Source organism: Crinia signifera, chromosome 4 (genome assembly GCF_055691185.1).
Source record: "Crinia signifera chromosome 4, ASM5569118v1, whole genome shotgun sequence".
Taxonomy (NCBI): domain Eukaryota; kingdom Metazoa; phylum Chordata; class Amphibia; order Anura; family Myobatrachidae; genus Crinia; species Crinia signifera.
In genome coordinates, this window is record NC_139220.1 from 286,166,057 (window position 1) to 286,185,645 (window position 19,589).

A 19,589-nucleotide genomic window follows, 5' to 3' on the forward strand; every position below is an offset into this window, starting at 1 on the left:
AACTTGAACTGTTGGTAGTAGGGATGGCCATCGTTGCCATTGCCATTGATGGCTATTCTGCAACTGGCCACCGATAGTTCATAACTGTGCAATGGATGACCATCAATATTTTTACATATCGATGGGCATCCATTGTGCTTGATTGATTGGCCTGTGGACCAATCAAAACACGAGGAGCGGGCATTGGGGGGGACCATCTGGTTCTCCCCCATCGATGGCAAAAGTATTCGACATCGGCCATGAACCATCAATGATTTCTAATCATCGATGGTCAATGGCCAACCCTAGTTGGTAGCTCTTGAGGACTGGAGTTGGCTACCCCTGCTTTAGTGTATTCAACTGGTAGTCACTGTTCCCTGTGTTGCTTATTTATGTACTTTTTAAGTGGGCGCTGTAGATCCCCTGTTGCACAATATATTAAAGTAATAATACTACTAATAATAATAATAATAATGTACCCTATGTAGCTCAGGTATAGCCATTATTTTCTCTTCATGTGGTTTCCCAGATTCATGAGGCCTTAGGTTGTAGCCAGATGCAAGTTGATACTTTTGCACAGAATGTATCCAGCAGTGTTTCAGTGGAATTGTTACAATTGAATGATAAACGGATACAATAAATAGTGTTTCCAACACACTCGGGAATTCTGACTATACTGATGATTTAGCTACAATACAGTGAATAGCTTTAGCATTAACAATAATGTTTTAATAATCGATTGATCGTTTTCTTGTTTTGATCTAAGCGTTTGTGCTACGACCATCATCTTTCTGGAATATGGGAGTATAGCTTGAAGAGTTTATATTCTTGACGCACAATCTATTTATTCAGGACAAAACGTAAAAATGTATTTTCTTTAACCCAGGCGCTGGAGGGCCGTTGACGACTTTTTCTATAAATAATAGGAGGGAACAGACGCTCTTGGCGGGCTTTTTGAATATTACAACGGATTCCCCTGAGCCAATCAGGATGAAGGGCGTGTTGGACTCGTCAAATCACATTGAAGCACTGTGCATAAATAGAGTTGTTACTGGCTGTCGGAATCCATATATTTCAGACGACGTCTTTCTTTTTACTTGGCAGCACTGCAAAGCAAAAACCAACCGGCAGCACTATGGCCAGGACAAAGCAGACCGCCCGTAAATCTACTGAGGGGAAAGCTCCCCGCAAACAGTTGGCAACCAAAGCCGCCAGGAAAAGCGCCCCTGCCACCGGCGGCGTGAAGAAGCCTCACCGCTACCGTCCGGGGACTGTTGCCCTCCGAGAGATCCGTCGCTACCAGAAATCCACCGAGCTGCTGATCCGCAAGTTGCCCTTCCAGCGCCTGGTGCGGGAAATCGCCCAGGACTTCAAGACCGACCTGCGCTTCCAGAGCTCTGCCGTCATGGCTCTGCAAGAGGCCAGCGAGGCTTACCTGGTGGGGCTCTTCGAGGACACCAATCTGTGCGCCATCCACGCCAAGAGGGTGACCATAATGCCCAAAGACATCCAGCTGGCCCGTAGAATCCGAGGGGAGAGGGCTTAAATACTCGGCACTTCTTTCCACGCAATGACACAAAAGGCTCTTTTCAGAGCCACTACATGTTTCTAAACTAGCTGTGACTAAAACGACAGATGAATGTCGGAGTAACAGGATGCTGCTGAATGCTCACTACATAGTTCCAGGTCTCGATCAGCAACGGAACCTAGTTAGTGTTTCTCATACATTGCTCTGTCATCTATAAAGCATGCGAACTGCAGTGAATCTATACAAATACACTTACTTTCATGGTGCCTTGTGATCAGTACTTGCACACACACAGCCGAGCTTCGGTAAAACGTAGCGGCTTAGTAGTCAGAATTAGCTGCGCTATGCACCTCTCGATCATTGCCCTAGTTCTGAGCGAAGCCGTCATGTAGGTGTCGGCATTCCATTTATAAAACCAAAGTAGCCTCCCTTGCATCATACAGATGCAGACTTCGCCGATGCTTTTATGTGCGGGATTGTATGGAAAGTGGGGTGTAGAATGCCTGGTAGGCGCCTGTTCCCTAGTAATTAGAACATGGCTAAACTGCCATATAACATTACATGCTATATAGATTGTAAGCTTGCAGTAGGGCCCTCCTGCCTCCCATGTAGGTCTGTTTTACCCAGTTTGTGCTTTCAGTGTTAACATTTATAAAGCGCAACGGAATCTGCAGCTCTACATGTAAATAAATACAAGCAATGGTAGTAGCCGCAGCTCTCTTGGGAAGACGTGGGTGGCTCTGAAAAGAGCCTTTGTTGAGTTGTAGGGACATCGGTTCTCTGATGGAAGTGGGCAGCCTGACAATTACTTGCTCTTGGCCGGCTTGTGGCTCTCGGTCTTCTTGGGCAGCAGCACGGCCTGGATGTTGGGAAGAACACCTCCCTGGGCGATGGTCACCCCACCCAGCAACTTGTTGAGCTCTTCTGCATAGTTTCCTTTCCTCAACAGGCGGTGAACTCGACCGACTGGGAACTGAAGACCAGCCCGGGATGAGCGAGTCTTAGCCTTGGCCCGGGTCTTGCCGCCTTGTTTCCCTCTTCCAGACATGCTAGTAGCGCAACCGTAGATTTAACTCTAGATATCGAAGAAAACTCCTCAGAGATGATGATCATCCCGTTCCACCGCCCTCCTCTTATATATACACTCAGAAGGAATCCCGCTGCTTGCTCTGTGATTGGTCTGCGTACACCGCAACCAATGCGGCTCAAGTTCATGCACAGACCAATCAGCAAATGAAGGGTGGGGTTGCGACGCTGCTTATCGTCACACAACCCCTGATACCCAATAGTGTTGCCGGCAGTGGTGAAGCGCCATTTGCATAAGCTCCCTATAAATGGAGCAGATGTGGGCGCTGTTCGAAACAGATTGTCTGCTTTGTGTGTGTAGTAGAAACGTTGATCCTCCAGAATGCCTGATCCCGCCAAGTCTGCGCCGGCCCCCAAGAAAGGCTCCAAGAAGGCCGTGACTAAAACTCAGAAAAAAGATGGCAAGAAGCGCAGGAAGACAAGGAAGGAGAGTTACGCCATTTACGTGTACAAGGTGCTGAAGCAGGTGCACCCCGACACCGGCATCTCCTCTAAGGCGATGGGCATCATGAATTCCTTCGTCAACGATATCTTTGAGCGCATTGCTGGGGAAGCTTCCCGCCTGGCTCACTACAACAAGCGCTCCACCATCACCTCCAGGGAGATCCAGACCGCAGTACGCCTACTGCTTCCCGGAGAGCTGGCCAAGCACGCCGTGTCCGAGGGCACAAAGGCCGTCACCAAGTACACCAGCGCCAAGTAATCTCCCCTTCTCCGCCCCCCACACAGACCCAAAGGCTCTTTTAAGAGCCACCCAACTCCTCTTTAATCGGGCTGGAACTGATAGCTTCTTCTTCTTCTTGTTTGATCCGTGTCCCAGACTGATTTGCCTTTAATACTCTGTAGCAACACCTAAAAACAAACGGTCTAAAACAAGACCGTCGTCCCAATATCGTAGAGGTTAGAAAATGTACAGCGGGGTGATAATTACTGCCTGGGGAAGCGAACCTTTAATTTGTGAGCTGCTACTACACACACACGTCAAATAAATCGGTACTTGTTTCCTAGCACGGCCACCACGATTTCTAAAATCGTGGTGGTCGTGTCGGAAAAAAATCGTGTCGGTCGCGTCGGGTGCATACCAAAACGCACACGACGCGACCGGCGCGATGTACCCGATTTCTCCATAGGCTTCAATGTTAAATATTTTAACATTGAAGCCATGGAGAAATCGGGGGCATCGCGTCGGGCGCGCATAGGCTTCAATGTTAAAATATTTTAACATTGAAGCCTATGGGGAAATCGTGGGCATCGCGTCGGTCGAGGGCTGCAATGGTTATTTTAAGTAGCACTGATCTGAATCAATATTAGGCTGTGTATAATAGCGCGGGCATTGGTTAAGAGCGTCTGAGAAATAAAAAGAAAAAAAAAAAATATAAGGACTATATATATCTCCCAAAAAGCCTATGCAACACAATAAGGCTAAAAACTAAGTGTCACAAAACAGTTACAGTTGAGAACTGGCAGTGAGCCCAGGAAGAAAGATCTAAGACCAAGAGTACATGAATAGAACTGAGAATGATACAAAGTACAGAGAAGTGTTAAATGAGATACATATTAACAGGGAATCATGCCTATCTCTCTCTAGATAACAAAACAGAGCGAATCACCCAATTAAGAGGAAACTAAACAAAAATAAAGTATATCCTCATTAAGGGAACATAAATTTGAAAAACAACAAGGTGTACATGACACGTTAATATAAACGTACAATTAAAGGCACTAACAAATCAGGACTTAACGATCATTTTGTTTTTTAAAGCACCATTTCTTACTTCAACGCAATTCTTTACTTTCTTTTTTTATGGAGAGGAGAAATCATATATATCTCCCCTCCTTTTAACAAGAGCATACATAAAGGTTCATTTTTAATAACACCACCTTCTCTCAAACTAATTGAACGGTCCGTACATAACAATCCCAAGAGTGCACCCTAAATATCTCAAGCTTTTTCTCTTTTTTTTTTGCTACACGTGTGTGTAATAGCAGTAGCGCTCAGGACTGCATTGTTCTCAGTAGATGTGTTCATAGAAAACACGGAGCCGAATTATTTAAGCTCAAGATTGATATGTATAAAAAGGATAAAGCGATGCCGGCGCAATTCTTAGAGGGGGACTTTAGAATAACTTAACCCAGGAGCCAGGTATACTTTTAGCTGTTCTATATTGGCTAAGAAAAACAGGGACGGGTCAAGAGGGGACTGTGTTTTCATGCTTGAATTTGAATGGCAGTGGTTTCTTATTCCCCGCCGATACATGCTTGGCTCTCGTTGGTCTCTTTTGAATAAATGTCCTCCCATTACAAGGCGTGTGTATGTGTGTCTCCCATCAGGTCCGCTCTTCCTCTAAATAAAGGGCTGCTGAAAGAGGTGCAGCTCATTCTTGTTGCGGGTTGCTCAGATTTTGCAAGATGTCTGGTAGAGGCAAAGGTGGTAAGGGACTCGGGAAGGGAGGTGCTAAACGGCACAGGAAGGTTCTTCGGGATAACATCCAGGGCATCACCAAGCCTGCTATCCGTCGTCTAGCCCGTAGAGGAGGCGTGAAGCGCATTTCTGGCCTCATCTATGAGGAGACCCGCGGTGTGCTGAAGGTATTTCTGGAGAATGTGATCCGTGACGCCGTCACCTACACCGAGCACGCCAAGAGAAAGACCGTGACCGCTATGGATGTGGTCTATGCGCTCAAGCGCCAGGGCCGCACTCTGTACGGATTCGGAGGCTAAACACTGAGGCGCATCTAGCACAACCGCTCACCCACACAAAGGCCCTTTTCAGGGCCGCCCATATCTTCTACGAGAGCGCTGTTACAATGTTTCTGTGTTTACTGTAATGTGACTATTTGGCCGGTAACCGTATTATCTATTCGTCCCCTTATATAACTAGACACAATGCTAGCGGATATTGACTTGGTCCATCATCTTCTAAACCATTTATTAATCTGTACCATTTTACCGCAGAGTTATGGAACAAGGACTCCTGCTGTGAGCTTACGTAGCTCTATACTGGTGAATCACACATCTGTCCCCCACCAGCTCTGTCACAGATTTAGCTGGCGTTTACAAGAGACGTGTGGCAGAGCCGGCTGGGATGTTTAGTGCCCCCCAGGAATAGGGCAAAATTTTATTACATCGCCGGGATTTTTGAATCCCAGCGGTTCCACATTCGTTGAAAGGGGCATACTCCCCTCTATGCATCAGCGTGCAGCCAAAGCAAATGATCTCCACACAAATTAGATACTTAATAAAATAAAAAAAATAAAAAAAGCCTGCACTCCTTCCTAAGGGAAGTATTTCGGTAGCAAATGAAACTTTTTAAGCCACCTCGCAGGCTGCACATGGGTAGGAATAGCGTGCTGATCCCAATCCCCGGGTCCGTGTACACAGAAAACAATACGTGTGGGCGGCTGCAGGTAGGAACCAGCACATTTCCGATCTGTTTTGCTACTGCACAGTTGACACAAAACTGCGCATTAATCCCGCTCCCTAGATATATCCCAAGACTTGTGCAGTGACCGACTAGTGTGAGTGGCAAGTTAGACAGTTCTGCCATAGCTGCTGATTACTTCCGAAAGGGAACATACACATCAACACACTACACCGCGCGCTTACAGCTCTGCTGAGAGAGAATGTGGGTGGCTCTGAAAAGAGCCTTTGGGGGAGATAGCAAGGCAGTGGGGGGGCGGCAGCGGCGTCTCGTCCATCACTTCTTTGCCGCAGCTTTCTTGGGCTTCGCCGCCTTCTTGGCCGGGCTTTTTGCCACTTTGGGCTTCGCTGCCTTCTTGGCCGGACTCTTGACCGCTTTGGGCTTCGCCGCCTTCTGGGCCGGACTCTTAGCCGCCTTCTTCGGCTTGACGGCTTTAGGCTTTTGGCAACAGCCGCTTTTGTGGGTTTCTTCACCTTCTTTGGGCTCTTGGCTGCGCTCGGAGCTTTCTTGGGCTTCTTCGGGGATTTGGCCACTTTCTTTGCCGCAGGTTTCTTGGGCTTCAGCGATTTCTGGGCGACCTTCTTGCTCTCCGCCTGCTTCTTATTGAGCTTGAAGGAGCCGGAAGCGCCGGTGCCTTTCACCTGGGTGAGAGTTCCTTTGGTCACTAGACCTTTCACACCCAGCTTGATGCGGGTGTTGTTCCTCTCTACATCGTAACCTCCGGCAGCCAGGGCTTTCTTCAGTGCGGCAAGAGAAACCCCGCTACGCTCTTTGGAGGCCGTCACGGTTTTCACGATCAGCTCGGAGACGCTGGGTCCTGAAGACTTGGCGGTTTTCTTGGCTCCTCCCGCAGCTTTCTTTGGCTGCCTTTTCTTCTTGGCTGCGCCCTCTGATGGCGGGGCAGGGGCAGCGGCGACGGGTGCAGTTTCTGCCATCTTACCGTAATACACTAACAAAGTACTGACTATTACGCTAAACACATTACCAATGTTTCTTATATACCACGCCGGCTGTGATGTGATTGGCTGCTGAGAGGGGTGCGTTCTGTGCTCCCATTGGCGGAATGAGCAGCGGTGTAAATGCTTCCCTATCTGAGAGTTAGGAAGGATCTGCCCTCACCTTGTGTTTCCCTAGCGCAGAAAAAGACTATTTTACAGGGCAGCAGAGGACCAGTGACCCGGATCTCTGCGCCACAGCCGTACTCCCAAATCTCCCCTTGCCCTGTATGACCATTGCAGGCTTAGGTGCGGCGAAGGGAGGCAGGAATAGCCACTGGTAGCTCACCCGCACCGGATTAGATCTGCCAGCCATGTAACACATCTCTTCTTTTCTGCCAGGCTACAAGGTCCCATCGGGGCACCTTTCTCTCCTACTGGCACCAGAGATAATGTCGGTAATCTAGGGCATATTCTGGGCAGAAGAGGGTGTATGATAAAACACATGAAAGTGATTTGCGGGCTCCTGCATAACCGGGAGAATAGCACAGGCAGGTTGCCTTACCAAGGGATTGGCATTCTTGTCAAGGAGGACTATTTGGCAGAGACACCTACAACATACCTCCCAACATGACCCTTTCCAGGAGGGACACCGTGCTCTGTTGCTGGACTTCCCTCTTAATGTATGATTGCCATCACCTGCTTTAAACAGGTGAATTAATAAGCAAGGTGTTTCAAACACATGGGAATGCAATCCTTAAGAGGGAAGTTCAGTAGAGCATTGTGTCCCTCCTGGAGAGGGTCATGTTGGGAGCTATGCTACATGGTAATCATCCCCGGCATACTCCTTATTGTGGAGAATGCTGGTGCCAATATTGTTCGTCCTTTCTATGATCCATGCGGCCAGGCATTTCTGAATACTGTATGTAAGCACATAGATGTACCAGCAAGAGGGCTATGGTGACCCTGTCCCATTTGAGACTGCTGTGCATCAAACCTCTAGCAAAAGGAGTAAAAAGTGTAAGGTGGAGACCACCATGGTGGAAGGACCATTAGAAAGATGTGAGGAACCGTAGGAGAGAATGGTAAAGTAGCAGGAAGGCAATGGGAATACTAGTGTTATGAATAAAAAGTCAGAGCATAGAAATAGGGGGAATAATAGGGGAAGTCAGGGGCAAGAAAGGGACAGACAGGTATGGGTCCGGAACAGAAGAAGTGCTAGGAATAAATGTAGACAGGATCAGGGTCAGAGTAACAAGGGGACGGTTAGGAGGGTTAAACTGATGGTAGTCGCAACCCTTTCAAACCCTCCCCTTCACCCTCCTACTATCCTACCCCTCTCTCCTCTACTACCCCCTCTTGACCTCATCTCCCACAACATCTCTCCTCCTCTTCCACCCTCCCTGACTCTCCCTGGCACCCTCTCTCAATCTGTAGCTTTCCCATGGCCACTTTGTCTATCCCCCTTTCTCTCCCTGAAATTCTCAGTCTCTCCTCATCCCCACTTTCCTGGGGCTATTCGAATCAGCACGCTGCTGCTAAGCCCCATTTGTGGATTTCAGGCCCGACAACACTATCTTGGCACTTCTGTTTTGTGCCCTAACATGGCACAATCAACAATGTGGCAGGGCACTTTACTGCAAGTACTGGTGTTTTAAGACTAAACATCCGCATTCCATGACATAACAACGGCATTGACTTGAATAGCCCTGGGAGCTCCCTCCTGTTGCTTTTCTAAGCATGCTTAATGAAATCGACCCATGTGTCTGTCATTCCCCCCCTCTCTCTCTCTCTCTCTTCTGCCCCCTTAGGGACATTGATTGTAGTGACAATGGTGAGCATAGGAGCCATTTCAAGTTATGCCCCTGTCTATGTGTAACTCAACTGCTCCCAGGTCCTTTCTTTTTGCTCTCCTCAGAGGGAGCGCTGCTGCTGCTGCTGCTGCTGCTTCCTGGCTGCTGCTTCCTGGCTGATCACCACCCCCCCTCCAGTGGCCGGCACCCTAGGCAAATGCCTAATCCTGCCTAGTGGTGGCGCAGGCCCTGCTGCCCACAGCCCACACAATTTTAGAAACCTTCATTAATGGTTTTCCTCCATCGATGGCACATCAAAACCAATGTGCCAGGACAAGGAGCATGGCTCCTACCCCCCGACATCTGCGAAGCCCCATCCCATGTTTTGATTTGCCCACAGGCCAATCGGCAAAAAAAAAAAAATGACCATGAATAGGTAAAAAAAAAATTAATGGTCCTCCCTTGCATAGTTTACTTTAACACAGGGGTAGCCAACTCCAGTCCTCGAGAGCTACCAACAGTTCACATTTTCCATGTCGCCTTGCAGGTACACAGTTGCACTCATTACTGACTAAAAGATCCAAAGCTGGAGCTAAATACTTAATTTGTGATACTGTGAAGAGACATGGAAAACGTTAACTGTTGGTAGCTCTTGAGAACTGTATTTGGCTACCCCTGCTTTAACACTATCAATGGCCAGTTGCACTATTGCCATCTATGGCAACGTCACTGATGGCCATCCCTACGCTGTGGTGGCTACCTGCTCGCTGGTCTCCGAAAACGCTCGCAGCCTAGCGAGCAGGTCTTAATCAGTCCCTATATTTGGTCATCCCAGTCTGGCTGGCCCTCCTCGTTTGAATGCAAGCTCTCTCAAGCAGAGGCCTCTTCCCTTATGTGCCATTCCTTCTCTTACAGGGTACAGGGTCACACCTCCCAACATGACCTACCTCTACAGGAGGGACGCAATGCTCTGTTTCTGGACTTCCCTCTTAATGCATACTTGCCTACCTGACCCTCTCCATGAGGGAGAAAATGCTCTGTTCCTCGATTTCCCTGGTAATGTATGATTGCCATCACCTGTGGTGAAACGCCTTTCCTATCAATTACCTAGCTCACCAAAGGTGATGGCAATCAAACATTACCAGGAAAGTCCAGGAGCAGAGCATTTTCTCCCTCATGGAGAAGGTCCGGTAGGCAAGTATGCATTAAGAGGGAAGTCCAGAAACAGAGCATTGCATCCCTCCTGTAGAGGTAGGTCATGTTGGGAGGTGTGACACTGTACTTGCCCTCTAGTGCAGGGGTAGCCAACTCCAGTCCTCGAGAGCTACCAACAGTTAATGTTTTCCAAGTCTCCTCACAGAATCACAAGTGAAGTAATTAGCTCCACCTGTGTATCTTTTAAAATGTCTTAGTCAGTAATGAGTGCACCTTTATACCTTTATACCTACGCTCTGTTCCTGGACTTCCCTGTTAATGTATGATTGCCATTACCTGCTTTCAACAGGTTAATTGATAAGAAAGGTGTGTCACCACAGGTGATGGCAATCATAAATTGAGAAGGAAGTCCAGTAACAGAAGAATGTGTCCCTCCTGGAGAGGGTCATGTTGGGAGGTATGGAGGTGAGCTGGAAAACTTGAACTGTTGGTAGTAGGGATGGCCATCGTTGCCATTGCCATTGATGGCTATTCTGCAACTGGCCACCGATAGTTCATAACTGTGCAATGGATGACCATCAATATTTTTACATATCGATGGGCATCCATTGTGCTTGATTGATTGGCCTGTGGACCAATCAAAACACGAGGAGCGGGCATTGGGGGGGACCATCTGGTTCTCCCCCATCGATGGCAAAAGTATTCGACATCGGCCATGAACCATCAATGATTTCTAATCATCGATGGTCAATGGCCAACCCTAGTTGGTAGCTCTTGAGGACTGGAGTTGGCTACCCCTGCTTTAGTGTATTCAACTGGTAGTCACTGTTCCCTGTGTTGCTTATTTATGTACTTTTTAAGTGGGCGCTGTAGATCCCCTGTTGCACAATATATTAAAGTAATAATAATAATAATAATAATAATAATAATAATAATAATGTACCCTATGTAGCTCAGGTATAGCCATTATTTTCTCTTCATGTGGTTTCCCAGATTCATGAGGCCTTAGGTTGTAGCCAGATGCAAGTTGATACTTTTGCACAGAATGTATCCAGCAGTGTTTCAGTGGAATTGTTACAATTGAATGATAAACGGATACAATAAATAGTGTTTCCAACACACTCGGGAATTCTGACTATACTGATGATTTAGCTACAATACAGTGAATAGCTTTAGCATTAACAATAATGTTTTAATAATCGATTGATCGTTTTCTTGTTTTGATCTAAGCGTTTGTGCTACGACCATCATCTTTCTGGAATATGGGAGTATAGCTTGAAGAGTTTATATTCTTGACGCACAATCTATTTATTCAGGACAAAACGTAAAAATGTATTTTCTTTAACCCAGGCGCTGGAGGGCCGTTGACGACTTTTTCTATAAATAATAGGAGGGAACAGACGCTCTTGGCGGGCTTTTTGAATATTACAACGGATTCCCCTGAGCCAATCAGGATGAAGGGCGTGTTGGACTCGTCAAATCACATTGAAGCACTGTGCATAAATAGAGTTGTTACTGGCTGTCGGAATCCGTATATTTCAGACGACGTCTTTCTTTTTACTTGGCAGCACTGCAAAGCAAAAACCAACCGGCAGCACTATGGCCAGGACAAAGCAGACCGCCCGTAAATCTACTGGGGGGAAAGCTCCCCGCAAACAGTTGGCAACCAAAGCCGCCAGGAAAAGCGCCCCTGCCACCGGCGGCGTGAAGAAGCCTCACCGCTACCGTCCGGGGACTGTTGCCCTCCGAGAGATCCGTCGCTACCAGAAATCCACCGAGCTGCTGATCCGCAAGTTGCCCTTCCAGCGCCTGGTGCGGGAAATCGCCCAGGACTTCAAGACCGACCTGCGCTTCCAGAGCTCTGCCGTCATGGCTCTGCAAGAGGCCAGCGAGGCTTACCTGGTGGGGCTCTTCGAGGACACCAATCTGTGCGCCATCCACGCCAAGAGGGTGACCATAATGCCCAAAGACATCCAGCTGGCCCGTAGAATCCGAGGGGAGAGGGCTTAAATACTCGGCACTTCTTTCCACGCAATGACACAAAAGGCTCTTTTCAGAGCCACTACATGTTTCTAAACTAGCTGTGACTAAAACGACAGATGAATGTCGGAGTAACAGGATGCTGCTGAATGCTCACTACATAGTTCCAGGTCTCGATCAGCAACGGAACCTAGTTAGTGTTTCTCATACATTGCTCTGTCATCTATAAAGCATGCGAACTGCAGTGAATCTATACAAATACACTTACTTTCATGGTGCCTTGTGATCAGTACTTGCACACACACAGCCGAGCTTCGGTAAAACGTAGCGGCTTAGTAGTCAGAATTAGCTGCGCTATGCACCTCTCGATCATTGCCCTAGTTCTGAGCGAAGCCGTCATGTAGGTGTCGGCATTCCATTTATAAAACCAAAGTAGCCTCCCTTGCATCATACAGATGCAGACTTCGCCGATGCTTTTATGTGCGGGATTGTATGGAAAGTGGGGTGTAGAATGCCTGGTAGGCGCCTGTTCCCTAGTAATTAGAACATGGCTAAACTGCCATATAACATTACATGCTATATAGATTGTAAGCTTGCAGTAGGACCCTCCTGCCTCCCATGTAGGTCTGTTTTACCCAGTTTGTGCTTTCAGTGTTAACATTTATAAAGCGCAACGGAATCTGCAGCTCTACATGTAAATAAATACAAGCAATGGTAGTAGCCGCAGCTCTCTTGGGAAGACGTGGGTGGCTCTGAAAAGAGCCTTTGTTGAGTTGTAGGGACATCGGTTCTCTGATGGAAGTGGGCAGCCTGACAATTACTTACTCTTGGCCGGCTTGTGGCTCTCGGTCTTCTTGGGCAGCAGCACGGCCTGGATGTTGGGAAGAACACCTCCCTGGGCGATGGTCACCCCACCCAGCAACTTGTTGAGCTCTTCATTGTTGCGCACAGCCAGCTGCAAGTGACGGGGGATGATGCGGGTCTTCTTGTTATCACGGGCAGCGTTCCCGGCGAGCTCCAGAATCTCAGCCGTCAGATATTCCAGCACAGCGGCCAGATAGACCGGGGCACCAGCTCCCACACGTTCTGCATAGTTTCCTTTCCTCAACAGGCGGTGAACTCGACCGACTGGGAACTGAAGACCAGCCCGGGATGAGCGAGTCTTAGCCTTCGCCCGGGTCTTGCCGCCTTGTTTCCCTCTTCCAGACATGCTAGTAGCGCAACCGTAGATTTAACTCTAGATATCGAAGAAAACTCCTCAGAGATGATGATCATCCCGTTCCACCGCCCTCCTCTTATATATACACTCAGAAGGAATCCCGCTGCTTGCTCTGTGATTGGTCTGCGTACACCGCAACCAATGCGGCTCAAGTTCATGCACAGACCAATCAGCAAATGAAGGGTGGGGTTGCGACGCTGCTTATCGTCACACAACCCTGATACCCAATAGTGTTGCCGGCAGTGGTGAAGCGCCATTTGCATAAGCTCCCTATAAATGGAGCAGATGTGGGCGCTGTTCGAAACAGATTGTCTGCTTTGTGTGTGTAGTAGAAACGTTGATCCTCCAGAATGCCTGATCCCGCCAAGTCTGCGCCGGCCCCCAAGAAAGGCTCCAAGAAGGCCGTGACTAAAACTCAGAAAAAAGATGGCAAGAAGCGCAGGAAGACAAGGAAGGAGAGTTACGCCATTTACGTGTACAAGGTGCTGAAGCAGGTGCACCCCGACACCGGCATCTCCTCTAAGGCGATGGGCATCATGAATTCCTTCGTCAACGATATCTTTGAGCGCATTGCTGGGGAAGCTTCCCGCCTGGCTCACTACAACAAGCGCTCCACCATCACCTCCAGGGAGATCCAGACCGCAGTACGCCTACTGCTTCCCGGAGAGCTGGCCAAGCACGCCGTGTCCGAGGGCACAAAGGCCGTCACCAAGTACACCAGCGCCAAGTAATCTCCCCTTCTCCGCCCCCCACACAGACCCAAAGGCTCTTTTAAGAGCCACCCAACTCCTCTTTAATCGGGCTGGAACTGATAGCTTCTTCTTCTTCTTGTTTGATCCGTGTCCCAGACTGATTTGCCTTTAATACTCTGTAGCAACACCTAAAAACAAACGGTCTAAAACAAGACCGTCGTCCCAATATCGTAGAGGTTAGAAAATGTACAGCGGGGTGATAATTACTGCCTGGGGAAGCGAACCTTTAATTTGTGAGCTGCTACTACACACACACGTCAAATAAATCGGTACTTGTTTCCTAGCACGGCCACCACGATTTCTAAAATCGTGGTGGTCGTGTCGGAAAAAAATCGTGTCGGTCGCGTCGGGTGCATACCAAAACGCACACGACGCGACCGGCGCGATGTACCCGATTTCTCCATAGGCTTCAATGTTAAATATTTTAACATTGAAGCCATGGAGAAATCGGGGGCATCGCGTCGGGCGCGCATAGGCTTCAATGTTAAAATATTTTAACATTGAAGCCTATGGGGAAATCGTGGGCATCGCGTCGGTCGAGGGCTGCAATGGTTATTTTAAGTAGCACTGATCTGAATCAATATTAGGCTGTGTATAATAGCGTGGGCATTGGTTAAGAGCGTCTGAGAAATAAAAAGAAAAAAAAAAAATATAAGGACTATATATATCTCCCAAAAAGCCTATGCAACACAATAAGGCTAAAAACTAAGTGTCACAAAACAGTTACAGTTGAGAACTGGCAGTGAGCCCAGGAAGAAAGATCTAAGACCAAGAGTACATGAATAGAACTGAGAATGATACAAAGTACAGAGAAGTGTTAAATGAGATACATATTAACAGGGAATCATGCCTATCTCTCTCTAGATAACAAAACAGAGCGAATCACCCAATTAAGAGGAAACTAAACAAAAATAAAGTATATCCTCATTAAGGGAACATAAATTTGAAAAACAACAAGGTGTACATGACACGTTAATATAAACGTACAATTAAAGGCACTAACAAATCAGGACTTAACGATCATTTTGTTTTTTAAAGCACCATTTCTTACTTCAACGCAATTCTTTACTTTCTTTTTTTATGGAGAGGAGAAATCATATATATCTCCCCTCCTTTTAACAAGAGCATACATAAAGGTTCATTTTTAATAACACCACCTTCTCTCAAACTAATTGAACGGTCCGTACATAACAATCCCAAGAGTGCACCCTAAATATCTCAAGCTTTTTCTCTTTTTTTTTTGCTACACGTGTGTGTAATAGCAGTAGCGCTCAGGACTGCATTGTTCTCAGTAGATGTGTTCATAGAAAACACGGAGCCGAATTATTTAAGCTCAAGATTGATATGTATAAAAAGGATAAAGCGATGCCGGCGCAATTCTTAGAGGGGGACTTTAGAATAACTTAACCCAGGAGCCAGGTATACTTTTAGCTGTTCTATATTGGCTAAGAAAAACAGGGACGGGTCAAGAGGGGACTGTGTTTTCATGCTTGAATTTGAATGGCAGTGGTTTCTTATTCCCCGCCGATACATGCTTGGCTCTCGTTGGTCTCTTTTGAATAAATGTCCTCCCATTACAAGGCGTGTGTATGTGTGTCTCCCATCAGGTCCGCTCTTCCTCTAAATAAAGGGCTGCTGAAAGAGGTGCAGCTCATTCTTGTTGCGGGTTGCTCAGATTTTGCAAGATGTCTGGTAGAGGCAAAGGTGGTAAGGGACTCGGGAAGGGAGGTGCTAAACGGCACAGGAAGGTTCTTCGGGATAACATCCAGGGCATCACCAAGCCTGCTATCCGTCGTCTAGCCCGTAGAGGAGGCGTGAAGCGCATTTCTGGCCTCATCTATGAGGAGACCCGCGGTGTGCTGAAGGTATTTCTGGAGAATGTGATCCGTGACGCCGTCACCTACACCGAGCACGCCAAGAGAAAGACCGTGACCGCTATGGATGTGGTCTATGCGCTCAAGCGCCAGGGCCGCACTCTGTACGGATTCGGAGGCTAAACACTGAGGCGCATCTAGCACAACCGCTCACCCACACAAAGGCCCTTTTCAGGGCCGCCCATATCTTCTACGAGAGCGCTGTTACAATGTTTCTGTGTTTACTGTAATGTGACTATTTGGCCGGTAACCGTATTATCTATTCGTCCCCTTATATAACTAGACACAATGCTAGCGGATATTGACTTGGTCCATCATCTTCTAAACCATTTATTAATCTGTACCATTTTACCGCAGAGTTATGGAACAAGGACTCCTGCTGTGAGCTTACGTAGCTCTATACTGGTGAATCACACATCTGTCCCCCACCAGCTCTGTCACAGATTTAGCTGGCGTTTACAAGAGACGTGTGGCAGAGCCGGCTGGGATGTTTAGTGCCCCCCAGGAATAGGGCAAAATTTTATTACATCGCCGGGATTTTTGAATCCCAGCGGTTCCACATTCGTTGAAAGGGGCATACTCCCCTCTATGCATCAGCGTGCAGCCAAAGCAAATGATCTCCACACAAATTAGATACTTAATAAAATAAAAAAAATAAAAAAAGCCTGCACTCCTTCCTAAGGGAAGTATTTCGGTAGCAAATGAAACTTTTTAAGCCACCTCGCAGGCTGCACATGGGTAGGAATAGCGTGCTGATCCCAATCCCCGGGTCCGTGTACACAGAAAACAATACGTGTGGGCGGCTGCAGGTAGGAACCAGCACATTTCCGATCTGTTTTGCTACTGCACAGTTGACACAAAACTGCGCATTAATCCCGCTCCCTAGATATATCCCAAGACTTGTGCAGTGACCGACTAGTGTGAGTGGCAAGTTAGACAGTTCTGCCATAGCTGCTGATTACTTCCGAAAGGGAACATACACATCAACACACTACACCGCGCGCTTACAGCTCTGCTGAGAGAGAATGTGGGTGGCTCTGAAAAGAGCCTTTGGGGGAGATAGCAAGGCAGTGGGGGGGGGGGGGGGGGGGGCGGCAGCGGCGTCTCGTCCATCACTTCTTTGCCGCAGCTTTCTTGGGCTTCGCCGCCTTCTTGGCCGGGCTTTTTGCCACTTTGGGCTTCGCTGCCTTCTTGGCCGGACTCTTGACCGCTTTGGGCTTCGCCGCCTTCTTGGCCGGACTCTTAGCCGCCTTCTTCGGCTTGACGGCTTTAGGCTTCTTTGGGCTTTTGGCAACAGCCGCTTTTGTGGGTTTCTTCACCTTCTTTGGGCTCTTGGCTGCGCTCGGAGCTTTCTTGGGCTTCTTCGGGGATTTGGCCACTTTCTTTGCCGCAGGTTTCTTGGGCTTCAGCGATTTCTGGGCGACCTTCTTGCTCTCCGCCTGCTTCTTATTGAGCTTGAAGGAGCCGGAAGCGCCGGTGCCTTTCACCTGGGTGAGAGTTCCTTTGGTCACTAGACCTTTCACACCCAGCTTGATGCGGGTGTTGTTCCTCTCTACATCGTAACCTCCGGCAGCCAGGGCTTTCTTCAGTGCGGCAAGAGAAACCCCGCTACGCTCTTTGGAGGCCGTCACGGTTTTCACGATCAGCTCGGAGACGCTGGGTCCTGAAGACTTGGCGGTTTTCTTGGCTCCTCCCGCAGCTTTCTTTGGCTGCCTTTTCTTCTTGGCTGCGCCCTCTGATGGCGGGGCAGGGGCAGCGGCGACGGGTGCAGTTTCTGCCATCTTACCGTAATACACTAACAAAGTACTGACTATTACGCTAAACACATTACCAATGTTTCTTATATACCACGCCGGCTGTGATGTGATTGGCTGCTGAGAGGGGTGCGTTCTGTGCTCCCATTGGCGGAATGAGCAGCGGTGTAAATGCTTCCCTATCTGAGAGTTAGGAAGGATCTGCCCTCACCTTGTGTTTCCCTAGCGCAGAAAAAGACTATTTTACAGGGCAGCAGAGGACCAGTGACCCGGATCTCTGCGCCACAGCCGTACTCCCAAATCTCCCCTTGCCCTGTATGACCATTGCAGGCTTAGGTGCGGCGAAGGGAGGCAGGAATAGCCACTGGTAGCTCACCCGCACCGGATTAGATCTGCCAGCCATGTAACACATCTCTTCTTTTCTGCCAGGCTACAAGGTCCCATCGGGGCACCTTTCTCTCCTACTGGCACCAGAGATAATGTCGGTAATCTAGGGCATATTCTGGGCAGAAGAGGGTGTATGATAAAACACATGAAAGTGATTTGCGGGCTCCTGCATAACCGGGAGAATAGCACAGGCAGGTTGCCTTACCAAGGGATTGGCATTCTTGTCAAGGAGGACTATTTGGCAGAGACACCTACAACATACCTCCCAACATGACCCTTTCCAGGAGGGACACCGTGCTCTGTTGCTGGACTTCCCTCTTAATGTATGATTGCCATCACCTGCTTTAAACAGGTGAATTAATAAGCAAGGTGTTTCAAACACATGGGAATGCAATCCTTAAGAGGGAAGTTCAGTAGAGCATTGTGTCCCTCCTGGAGAGGGTCATGTTGGGAGCTATGCTACATGGTAATCATCCCCGGCATACTCCTTATTGTGGAGAATGCTGGTGCCAATATTGTTCGTCCTTTCTATGATCCATGCGGCCAGGCATTTCTGAATACTGTATGTAAGCACATAGATGTACCAGCAAGAGGGCTATGGTGACCCTGTCCCATTTGAGACTGCTGTGCATCAAACCTCTAGCAAAAGGAGTAAAAAGTGTAAGGTGGAGACCACCATGGTGGAAGGACCATTAGAAAGATGTGAGGAACCGTAGGAGAGAATGGTAAAGTAGCAGGAAGGCAATGGGAATACTAGTGTTATGAATAAAAAGTCAGAGCATAGAAATAGGGGGAATAATAGGGGAAGTCAGGGGCAAGAAAGGGACAGACAGGTATGGGTCCGGAACAGAAGAAGTGCTAGGAATAAATGTAGACAGGATCAGGGTCAGAGTAACAAGGGGACGGTTAGGAGGGTTAAAATGATGGTAGTCGCAACCCTTTCAAACCCTCCCCTTCACCCTCCTACTATCCTACCCCTCTCTCCTCTACTACCCCCTCTTGACCTCATCTCCCACAACATCTCTCCTCCTCTTCCACCCTCCCTGTCTCTCCCTGGCACCCTCTCTCAATCTGTAGCTTTCCCATGGCCACTTTGTCTATCCCCCTTTCTCTCCCTGAAATTCTCAGTCTCTCCTCATCCCCACTTTCCTGGGGCTATTCGAATCAGCACGCTGCTGCTAAGCCCCACTTGTGGATTTCAGGCCCGACAACACTATCTTGGCACTTCTGTTTTGTGCCCTAACATGGCACAATCAACAATGTGGCAGGGCACTTTACTGCAAGTACTGGTGTTTTAAGACTAAACATCCGCATTCCATGACATAACAACGGCATTGACTTGAATAGCCCTGGGAGCTCCCTCCTGTTGCTTTTCTAAGCATGCTTAATGAAATCGACCCATGTGTCTGTCATTCCCCCCCTCTCTCTCTCTCTCTCTCTCTTCTGCCCCCATAGGGACATTGTAGTGACAATGGTGAGGATAGGAGCCATTTCAAGTTATGCCCCTGTCTATGTGTAACTCAACTGCTCCCAGGTCCTTTCTTTTTGCTCTCCTCAGAGGGAGCGCTGCTGCTGCTGCTGCTGCCTCCTGGCTGCTGCTTCCTGGCTGCTCACCACCCCCCCTCCAGTGGCCGGCACCCTAGGCAAATGCCTAATCCTGCCTAGTGGTGGCGCAGGCCCTGCTGCCCACAGCCCACACAATTTTAGAAACCTTCATTAATGGTTT

At 48.3% G+C, this 19,589-nt stretch overlaps 6 protein-coding genes and 2 pseudogenes across 6 annotated transcripts; 5 read left to right on the top strand and 3 right to left on the bottom strand.

Annotated features, from left to right (window-relative positions):
* Positions 1–2,312: 2,312 nt before the first annotated feature.
* LOC146073094 (histone H2A type 2-B-like) lies at positions 2,313–2,555 on the bottom strand. The gene has a single exon (XM_083180275.1). It carries the CDS (start codon positions 2,553–2,555, stop codon positions 2,313–2,315), a length of 243 nt encoding a protein of 80 aa, XP_083036401.1.
* Positions 2,556–2,902: 347 nt separating this feature from the next.
* On the top strand, positions 2,903–3,326 carry LOC146072642 (histone H2B 1.1). The gene has a single exon (XM_083179847.1). The coding sequence runs from the start codon at positions 2,916–2,918 to the stop codon at positions 3,294–3,296; it is 381 nt and encodes a 126-aa protein (XP_083035973.1). The 5' UTR covers positions 2,903–2,915; the 3' UTR covers positions 3,297–3,326.
* A 1,676-nt stretch (positions 3,327–5,002) lies between these two features.
* On the top strand, positions 5,003–5,314 carry LOC146073095 (histone H4). Its single transcript, XM_083180276.1, has one exon. The coding sequence runs from the start codon at positions 5,003–5,005 to the stop codon at positions 5,312–5,314; it is 312 nt and encodes a 103-aa protein (XP_083036402.1).
* Positions 5,315–11,496: 6,182 nt separating this feature from the next.
* LOC146072643 (histone H3) lies at positions 11,497–12,085 on the top strand. Its single transcript, XM_083179848.1, has one exon. It carries the CDS (start codon positions 11,497–11,499, stop codon positions 11,905–11,907), a length of 411 nt encoding a protein of 136 aa, XP_083035974.1. The 3' UTR covers positions 11,908–12,085.
* A 609-nt stretch (positions 12,086–12,694) lies between these two features.
* Positions 12,695–13,087, bottom strand: LOC146072644 (histone H2A type 2-like; annotated as a pseudogene).
* A 346-nt stretch (positions 13,088–13,433) lies between these two features.
* LOC146072646 (histone H2B 1.1) lies at positions 13,434–13,857 on the top strand. Its single transcript, XM_083179849.1, has one exon. It carries the CDS (start codon positions 13,447–13,449, stop codon positions 13,825–13,827), a length of 381 nt encoding a protein of 126 aa, XP_083035975.1. The 5' UTR covers positions 13,434–13,446; the 3' UTR covers positions 13,828–13,857.
* A 1,676-nt stretch (positions 13,858–15,533) lies between these two features.
* LOC146073096 (histone H4) lies at positions 15,534–15,845 on the top strand. The gene has a single exon (XM_083180277.1). It carries the CDS (start codon positions 15,534–15,536, stop codon positions 15,843–15,845), a length of 312 nt encoding a protein of 103 aa, XP_083036403.1.
* A 989-nt stretch (positions 15,846–16,834) lies between these two features.
* On the bottom strand, positions 16,835–18,139 carry LOC146072647 (histone H1C pseudogene; annotated as a pseudogene).
* Between the last annotated feature and the right edge of the window lie 1,450 nt (positions 18,140–19,589).

Coding starts and splice junctions, on each gene's coding strand:
- LOC146073094 (XM_083180275.1), bottom strand. CDS start 2,555: ATGTCTGGAAGAGGGAAACAAGGCGGCAAGACCCGGGCCAAGGCTAAG.
- LOC146072643 (XM_083179848.1), top strand. CDS start 11,497: ATGGCCAGGACAAAGCAGACCGCCCGTAAATCTACTGGGGGGAAAGCT.
- LOC146072642 (XM_083179847.1), top strand. CDS start 2,916: ATGCCTGATCCCGCCAAGTCTGCGCCGGCCCCCAAGAAAGGCTCCAAG.
- LOC146072646 (XM_083179849.1), top strand. CDS start 13,447: ATGCCTGATCCCGCCAAGTCTGCGCCGGCCCCCAAGAAAGGCTCCAAG.
- LOC146073095 (XM_083180276.1), top strand. CDS start 5,003: ATGTCTGGTAGAGGCAAAGGTGGTAAGGGACTCGGGAAGGGAGGTGCT.
- LOC146073096 (XM_083180277.1), top strand. CDS start 15,534: ATGTCTGGTAGAGGCAAAGGTGGTAAGGGACTCGGGAAGGGAGGTGCT.